Source organism: Penaeus japonicus, unplaced genomic scaffold, assembly GCF_977035675.1.
Source record: "Penaeus japonicus unplaced genomic scaffold, GWHDUDI00000001_assembly GWHDUDI00000001, whole genome shotgun sequence".
Lineage (NCBI taxonomy): Eukaryota > Metazoa > Arthropoda > Malacostraca > Decapoda > Penaeidae > Penaeus > Penaeus japonicus.
The window spans coordinates 44,354,124-44,364,123 of NW_028234403.1; the positions used below are offsets into that span (position 1 = coordinate 44,354,124).

Here is a 10,000-nt window from a genome sequence, read left to right on the forward strand (position 1 = left end):
AATAGGTTACCATTCAGTAAGGCTGCATGCCAGTAATCATAGTCAAATGTTATATGATATCACTGTAATTGTAGCTAAGTCGTCCTGTGTGGTCCCACTTGTATATCAAAAAGAGTTGCAAGTAACCGAGCTGAATTCAGTGTGAACTCCTAACTGCAGCTAAAAGAGGGGGGGAGGGGGAGTTGGGTACTCATCCTCCACACTGATTTACAAGTCAGCTCATTGCTTTTTCCAAAAGAAAAATATGAAATGAAAATCTCAAAAGAATATGAGAATAGAAGAAAAAGAAAATGATGGAGAACAAGAGGGCTAATTGACCTGAATAAAGAAATATAAAACCAAACAATAAATAACATAACATTGCCCTCCCCCTCTCAACTCGGTGATTATTCCAATATTTATTTCCTAGAAAGACAACCATTTTGTTTGTTTATTTCCAACTTCTTAGTGAAAAAATCATAAACAAGATATATTCCAGCTTTTACCACACAGGTTATCACTCACAAATATATTCACTTAACCTCAATTAATGTGTGTATTTGTGCCATAAAAGAAAAGCCTTTACACATTTAGAATACAGAATGTATAAATCCTTAAAGAAAAAGATGCAATGAAATATAAAAGGAAAAAAAAGACATTTTAGGGGTAAGAGTATGGATCTCAATCCCCCCAGGCCTTAACCTCTCTGCTACAGGCATTTTTGCATGTTGGATCACTTTTGCACAACATTTTGATATTGAAAATTCAAACTAATTATTCCTTTACATGTGTAACTAATGCATCATGCCAAGTCCTAATTAGCATCACTTTGCTAATATATTTAGACTCGTATATCATACCATAAATCTAGAAAAGGATAGAAAATGAATCAGCAGATGCCTAGCCCAGATGGAACATGTAGCCTGTCTCAGGAGTGTAAAGGCCTGGGGGATATGAGAAACTGAATATTTTCATGAGATCAATATTTTTACTTTCTTTTCCTTTTTCTGAGTTTCGTCCATAGACTTATCTTTAGCCCGTTAACAACGGGTGACGTGTTTTTTCATCATACATAACGTAGGAGGTCTGGCCTGACAATGGGCATCATGATGTTCGGGGATTTTGGATCACTATGTTATTTTATTGTGTTATGAGTAATGGGTGAGTGATAATGATAATTGCAGTCATAATTATTATAACTGCTGTAATATTAAGTAAAATGAGTTTGAACTAACATCCAAAACCTAGATGGCACCACTTTCCTCTAGCACCAGCAGGAGAGAGAGCCTTGAATGGCACCCATCTACGGTCTCTAGCAAGCACTATCTTTATTGAGCAATGGCACATAGCAAGTTGCTGACCTCTTGCTCTAAATTACCGCAGATGAAGCATGTGCAGGCAGAACGAGAGGAGGAAGGTGACTCAAACCATGACCAATGTCTACAATGTGCCCCTGTGCCAGAAAGGATGCCTTTTACTGTGGCACTCACAGTCATAAGCACAAGTTTCCTTCCTCTTCCCTACCTCTTCATGTTATCTTCATTGTGGATGGTTATATGTTTCGTATTCGTTCATGACAACACACAGTTACGAAAAAATAAAGTTGCTTTTTGACCTCTCATAAAACAGCAATACTTCTATCACACTGAGAATAAAGAAAATAATGAGATAATATGGATCATATACTACAATTTTAGTCAACTGCAGAATTGATATAGGACAGATATAAGTCCCTTAATACAGTAAACCACATAAAAAATAAAACACAAAAATGGCCCTAGTTCTACAATTAGTGACTAAAAGAGAGTGGGCAAAGTCAGAGTGTGTTGCGTAAAGGTGCCTTGCTCTGAAATGAAACCCATCCTGGAGCCTGGGTGAGCAAATCTATCCACGTCATTAATGGGTTAAACACTCAGTATTTACTAAGTTTATATCATGAAACTCAGATTTGGTAACAGTGGTAGACAGTAACATATAGATGGGGGTTAGCAGAATGATATATCTTGATAAATTGTCATCTGATTTTAACCAAACTTGATTGACAGGTCAGAGTTGGGTTTATACCGGAATATATTAAATTAAAAAGAATAAGTTTTCAGTTGGTCCAAGTTCTAATTTTCACTTTTGTTTATTTTTGTTGTTATGCTATTTCTAAGGGAATAGATGGAACAGCAAATAAAAACCTAATAAACTTTATAAATGTTTGAAAGAATTCAACATAGCCACAATAAAAAGAGAATATCTTCAAACAAAGCATTCATCCATTTTATTTTTAACTTTGTCAAAAGTAAATTTGAAACATCATGTTTTATTACTATTTTCTAATTGTGACTCCACTTTTCTCAGTATGCACATATATGGTTTATAATATTCCTTATATTTTTTTTTTATACATAGGCAGGTTTGTTATGATAGTTCTTTAAAAAAAGTCATGAATGCAAAATTTATAGTTATAGATAAGATTGCATTATCATAATTAATCTTGGTAAGGGTTTTGATAATGGATCATTTTTGTATCTTGCTCTGTGACGTTATTTCATTTATACAGTGCTTAATACTCATGAATACATTAAAAAATGAAAATTGCTTGGTGATGGTGTTTTGATTTAAATGGCTCATGGACAATGGGGAAGGAGTTTGCAACATATTTCTGTATAAGATCAATAGTGTGTAATCTTTAATCCTTCCGCTTTGGACCTTTATCGCATGGTTGGATCACTTTCTTACTGCATGTTCTTTTCTTCTTCTTCAAAATACAACTTAGTTATTCCTTCAGTTGTGTAACTAATGCACCATGCCAAATGCTAAATATCACTTTATGAATATATCATATATAGACATATATATCATAAAATAAAGAAAGAAAATTATAGTAAAACACATCTTAAGATTCTTGGCCCAGGCTAAACATCTTACAATGTGGCCCATTGCAGAAGAGTTAACAATGCATAAGGAGCAGAGTTTATGGGCCCCTCCCATAAGCTATTTGGTATACCAACCTGTACATGTGTACAATGTCTATGAGTTTTATATATCATTATTGAGTAATCTTTCCTAGAGGCTAAGTCAAATTTATTGTTCGTAATCCTTGTTCTAATTAGACATGTAAACTTGGTTTTCTCTAGGGTAATTGTTTCATTTTTTGCCTGATGGTTTTGTATACCACAATTCACCTTAGTGATAATTTATATTTAGTGACATATGGGCATCTTGGGGACAAAGAGAAATCCCAGACATCATCTTTGTTCTGCTGATGCTCTTGTCAAGATAAAATTACTTATATGTCTATTGAAACAAAATTTTCCTTAGATATTTTAGTTTTACCTTCAAGTAAAATCAGATACATCATTGTGTTTTTGAATAAGGAATTGTTTATATCTGACAATTGTTTTTTTTGCAAAATGGTTTGAATGAGTGCTTCCATGTGAACGTTCCAATATTTCCATACCAAATTAGGAATCTTCAGCCAGTCAGCGTCGACTTAATTTGCATCGCATTGTTTGTGAATGCTCCAATGCTGTTGCATTTTCGAAGACTGCGCTAAAGACTCTGCACATTGATTATGAATGTGGCTATAAGATTTACTTTGGTGAAATAAATGAATCCATTTCTCTTGTTTTTTACTTATTTTTACACATGCATAATTGAAAATATATTATGATGTTCTGTGGTTGAAATGGTCTCAAAGCATCTATTTGAGAGAGAGAGAGAGAGAGAGAGAGAGAGAGAGAGAGAGAGAGAGAGAGAGAGAGAGAGAGAGAGAGAGAGAGAGAGAGAGAGAGAGAGAGAGAGAGAGAGAGTGAGTGAGTGAGTGAGTGAGAGTGAGTGAGTGAGTGAGTGAGTGAGTGAGTGAGTGAGTGAGAGAGAGTGAGAGAGAGAGAGAGAGAGAGAGAGAGAGAGAGAGAGAGAGAGAGAGAGAGAGAGAGTGTGAGTGTGAGTGTGAGTGAGAGTGAGTGTGAGTGTGAGAGTGAGTGAGTGAGAGTGTGAGTGTGAGTGTGAGTGTGAGTGAGTGTGAGTGTGAGTGTGAGTGTGAGTGTGAGTGTGAGTGTGAGTGTGAGTGTGAGTGTGAGTGTGAGTGTGAGTGTGAGTGTGAGTGTGAGTGTGAGTGTGAATTAGTGAGTGTGAATTAGTGAGTGAGAGTGTGTGTATGTGAGAGTGAGAGTGATAATGAGAGAAAGTGAGTTAGAGAGTAATAATAAGAGAGAGTAGGAATGAGAGTTATTTGGGGATATAATAGAAAACTATTTATGTTTTTTTTTTACTATACATTAAGAAAAGTCCTATATGTAATGAATTGTGTGAAGATCTCCATAAACTGGTACTTACACATACTTAAACCCTATATATAGGCATGCCATGTACTTAAGTTTTAAGGAAGTTATGAAATTTTTATTTTTTATTTTAAGTGTCATATTGTGCACTTATGTACCATTTCTACATCAGATTGTAAGACAGATGTCCTTTAAAGGTTAGTTAGGATTTGGAAATTAGTTAGTTAATGTTTGAGAGTCCATGAGATTTAAAAGATTTAAATATTCTCCGAGAAAAGCATACAATATTTTAATATTGAGTTCAAAAAAGGGTTAGTAGTCTTTATAATTGATTGAAAGTGACTAAATTTGGTGTTTTCACTGAAAGATGTCTTTGCCCGTCTGTATCAGACATGTGCAGTATGAGTGTTTGTGATACTTCTTACTTATTAGTTTAAAAAATGTTTGATGGACAATTCATTCTCAGGGTCATAACAAAAATGTTAAAATTATTAAGTATTTCTAATTTTTAGTCAGACTTCTTTAATTAAGTTTTCAGACTCACTCATACTCTAAAAACTCATTCATATTTTCTTTTATTATGCATTTAACATCCTCTCTAATTTCGTCATTTCTGATGTTTACCTCTTTTTGGTCCAGGTTGATGAAGTGGAGTCGGGGCATGTACGAGGGTGATCCCTCCATGGCCATGATGGCGGGCAGGCACATACCCCAGCCCACGCCACCACAACCCATCAGACCGCAGGTAAGGGACACGTGACGATAATTTGGAGTGCCTTGACCCTTGATGGTTACTGCTTTGTGCTTTGCATGGTGCTAACTATTCACCCTGTCTATGTCTATGATTTAATACACAGAAAAAAAAAACATTGAAAGGATGGTAAGTCTGCTCAAAATTTTGCTCAAATATTTTCTCTCGTTGAGGCAAACAGTATATCTCATCTCCAGAAACAATGAGGATGTATTTTATGAATTATAAAGCTTTTTTTTTATTATTATAGTGAATAAGATATCAGAATATTAGCTGATTTAAGAAACCAGACTTAGTGCATCATAATTCAAGAGGTAACTTTATAATACATATGAGATATAGTGTGATGGGATTCTTTTTGCATCCACTGTTTGAGGCACGGTTATGATTTTGGTAATTTAGAAATCTGTCAGATGACAGATCTTTTTGTTTTTGTAAATAATCAAAATTCTTTGAATTGCTATCTTGTTGGAAACTAATAGCTGGACAATGTATCAGAAGAACTCTTGATTTCCCATTATTCCTGTAAATTTACATCCAGATAAGTGTATTCACTTACTCAAACTATTGTTCCTGCACATGTTTTCAAGGGATCTAAGGGATTCATCCAAGACTGGTATATAGAGGAACCATCTAAAGCTGTAATATTTTCAGCATTATATGTAGTTGCTATGCCAACTGTGCATTTTGCTTTTCAACCAGATAAATAAACCTTCACATTTGCAATAGGGAATGGGCTTTTAAAGTGATGTCATTATATGATAGTTAAATATAATTAAATAAATATTGTTGTAATGCATAAACAAAAGTTTGCCAAACACATCTCCACTAACAAGGAGTAATAACTAATGAACTGCCTCGGCTCCAAATATTACTGATCAAGTATATAGCATATTCAGTTTTTCATAATCATTAAGCCATCTGACACTATCTAACTGCATTTTCTAATAAATTGTGTGGCAATGGTAATAGGACAGAATTTTTTTTGCTGGGTTCCATACAGTATGAGCATACCCTTCCCTGATGGGCATTTTTGTGGGGTCCAATCACTTTTGTATTGCATTTCCTGGGTTGAAATTTTAGCTATTTATTCCTTCAGTTTTCATGACCTATTATACCAAATGCTAATTAGTATCACTTTGCTAATATATCATATATGGAATCATATTTCATACCATAAATCTTGAAAATAATTTGTACACATCTTAACCCTATGATGACGGTGCGTCACACTCGTGTGACACAGCTAAATTCCCGATGCTGGGGCGTCATGCCAGTGTGACGTTTCCAATGCAATATTGCAATGGCCTGGCATAGGGGTTTTTGCGTAGCGCGTGCCCCGTCGGGAAAGGGTTAATATGGCCAGCCCAGGCTGAACATCTTCAGATGTGGCCTGTCTCAGAAAGGTTAAGGTTTTGGAAGGATATGTTAATTAAAAAATAATGCGTACAGATAAATCACTGACATGCCAGAGTTCACCAGACTTTAGATTTCCTGAAAATTATGTCAGTAGCCTGTAACCTTGAAGTGATTCAGAATTATAAAAAATGCTTTTAAAATTTGCACTGTTTTCAGTAATATGATCATTTGTCACTTTAGGTAAAATTTGGCATTAAATTGTAGTACAGGTACTTGATATTGCTGCTCAAGGTCAGACCCATCCATAAAAGAAGTTTTATATTAAGAAGGTAAATTACTGAGCAGTGTATGATGATGAAAATGTACTAGAGATCAAAAACTGAAAAACAGATATAGATGAGAAAATGATTGTGTTATATTTTCAAGGAAAATCATAGAATGAAAAGGAATTCCTAGCATGGTTATGAATATTTTTCTCCAGTAGAACCAATCAGTAGATAACTGTTTGATATTAGTTTGGCTTAGGTTGAAATTATTATACTTGAAGACTGTTTTGGGTCTGTCAGTGTTCTTACTAAATACTTGTTATCAGTGCTTACTATATAGAAAATGTCTGAACTCACAGCATGATAGTTTTGATATCAATTTTATTTATTTTTTCATTTGGTCCATTTGGTCTCACATTATATACAAATTTACTAAGGAGAATTAGATATACTTAAGCATGTTTGCATCCATCTGAAGTTTGTGAAGAAGACTAGGGCTAATTTTGTGTTATGGAGTGATGGAAGCTAAACATTTTTTTGGTTGTATAGACTTAGTTGATAGTCAGATGAATTTTCATATATATTTTTACAACAAATAGATTTTCAACTAGGATTGTTTGTTAGACTTGAATTGATAATTAGCTATTTTTAATTTTTTGTATCCATATTTTGTATCAGCCATTATTGCTTCTTTCCTTCTATGATATGAAGTGATATAGACACGTTTGTTTATTGTAACAGATTGCAGGCACTTGGCCGCTTTCATCATTATTAGATAATTCTTTTATCACCTTATTATACAGATATAGAATTAATCTTAAACATCTGTTTGTATATGTCACTGATAAGCAAGCTGGTAGGTGACAAGTTGTTTGCTCAGAGCAAAGATATGATTTGCAGTTAGTGAGCAGTCTTCTTCTTCTTCTTCTTCTTCTTCTTTTTCTTTTTCTTTTTCTTCCAAATCCTCTTCTTCTTCTTCTACTTATTCTTATTCTTATTCTTATTCTCATTATTCTTATTCTTCTCATTATTGTTATTGTTCTTATTCTTATTCTTCTTTTTCTTCTGTTTTTAAATTTGGTCCTTTTTATTGTTTAACTGATCATTTTTTGTTGAATAGAAAATCATGTTCATAGTTCTGATCATAACAAAGGTACTCTGTACTGATTTGATTCAAATTTCAATATTATGTCAGCCATTAGACAAGTAAAGGAAACCTGAAAAAAATGGAATTTCAGATATTGAAGTATCAATGCTGAATTATGAGTTGTATAATTAGCCTTTTAATTATTTAAGTTGTGACATAAACTTCTACCAAATACATGCATAAATGTTGAAGATGATTGATATGTGTTAAAGAAGTCAGGTAACATTAGTATATGAAAGCTAGCAGTGCTTTAGGATATTATCACATTTTAAATATCAGTTTTTGATTCTAGTTGATTAAAGGCTTCTGTTTTATCTTTTGTTCTTTTATCACTGTGACTTGTATGCTTTTGCTTGTCCCATTTTTCATATTAGTATACCCATTTGTCTTCTTTCTTCTTTGTTTTTGCCCACCTTTTTTCTTCATGTATTCTGGATTTTCTTATTATTGAGTTTGATCCAAAGTATGTTTCTTCTTATCTAATAATATATTTGTTATTGATCTGAAATTCATTAAGGAACCCTTAAAGGTCAATTGATTATATTCTGTTAGAAAAACGCCATTGCATTAAAAAACAAAACAAAAAAAAACACTTAAGAAAGTGAGAACTCATCATGTAAGAAACATATATTACATGGAAATCATGTTAGAACTTGGGAGTCATATGAATGATAGAAGATAAACTAAGGTAAATACTGTAGAGCACCATAAAATTTTATTTTATTGTTGATGCATTTCATATTATTACATCCTCAGAATAACATGGATATCTTATTTGAGAATGTAATAATACAAAATGTGTCAATAACATCACTTGTGCTGTGAAAATTATCCAGTCTCATTTATGCTAACCATACAGTTGTAAAAAAAATGATGGTGGTGAATTAAGATCTTACAAGTAAATAGGTAATGGCCAAGATTTTGAATAGATATTGGTAGAAAAAAAAAATAATGCTATCAAGGAGAGTCATCTAAAATCTGTACAATAAGAGCCAGTGAGTCACTCAGACCAAAAGCATCTACAGTAATACTGTATTCAGTATCTTAGATTGCTACTGATTTTAAAATAGAGATAACTGTTAGGAAAGTTGCAAGGTATATTTTGCAAAAGTAGCCATTTGATACAGAATACTTCAGACCCCCCCCCCAAAAAAAAAAAAAAAAAAAATACTCCTCAAACCTATTTCTTTTCCCCTGCCTCCCTCCTCTCATCCACCTCCCTCCTCTCCCCCACTTCCCTCCTCTTCCCTTCCTCTCTCTTCTCCCCCACCTCCCTCCTCTACTTATCCTCTCTCCTCTCCCCTTCCTCTCTCCTCTCCCCCTCCTCCCTCCTTTCTCCCCCTTCCCTCCTTTCTCCCCCTTCCCTCCTCTTCCCCTCCTCCCTCCTTTCCCCCATCTCCCTCCTCTCCCCTTCCTCTCTCCTCTCCCCCACCTCTCTCCTCTTCCCTTCCTCTGTCCTCTCCCCCACTTCCCTCCTCTTCCCTTCCTCTCTCCTCTCCCCCACCTCCCTCCTCTCCCCCACCTCCCTCCTCTCCCCTGCCTCCCTCCTCTCCCCTTCCTCTCTCCTCTCCCCCTCCTCCCTCCTTTCTCCCCCTTCCTCTCTCCTCTCCCCCTCCTCCCTCCTTTCTCTCCCTTCCCTCCTCTTCCCCTCCTCCCTCCTCTCCCCCATCTCCCTCCTCTCCCCTTCCTCTCTCCTCTCCCCCACCTCCCTCCTCTCCCCTGCCTCTCTCCTCTCCCCCACCTCCCTCCTCTCCCCTTCCTCTCTCCCCTCTCCCCCTCCTCCCTCCTCCCTCCTCCCTCCTCTCCTATACCTCCCTCCCCCTTCCCTCCTCCCTCCTCTCCTCCTCCCTCCTCTCCCCCTCCTCCCTCCTCTCCCCCTCCTCCCTCCTCTCCCCCTCCTCCCTCCCCTCCCCCTCCTCCCTCCCCTCCCCCTCCCTCCTATCCCCTCCTCCATTCTTTCCCCCTCCTCTCTCCTCGTCCCCCCTTCTTTCTTTCCTCTTCTGCCTCCTCCCTCCTCTCCCCCTCCTCCCTCCCCTCCCGCTCCTCCCTCCCCCTCCCCCTCCTCCCTCCCCTCCCCCTCCTCTCTCCTCATCCCCCCTTCTTTCTTTCCTCTTCCGCCTCTTCCTCTTCTTCATCCTCCTTCTTCTTTTCCTTTTCCTCTTTCTCTACCCCCTCCTCCTCCTCCTCTTCCTCTTCTTCCTCTTCTCCCTCTTCTCCCTCATCTCCC

The 10,000-nt window shown here is 36.6% G+C and overlaps 1 protein-coding gene across 23 annotated transcripts in view; it reads left to right on the forward strand.

Moving 5' to 3' along the window:
• pum (pumilio) overlaps positions 1-10,000 on the forward strand; it is a 253,835-nt gene that overhangs the window by 11,074 nt on the left and 232,761 nt on the right. For all 23 annotated transcript variants that reach the window (XM_086541209.1, XM_086541253.1, XM_086541275.1 and 20 more), the window contains one exon: positions 4,890-4,995. In XM_086541209.1, coding sequence (XP_086397335.1) covers positions 4,890-4,995 — 106 coding nt within the window. The remainder of the gene's footprint in view (positions 1-4,889; positions 4,996-10,000) is intronic.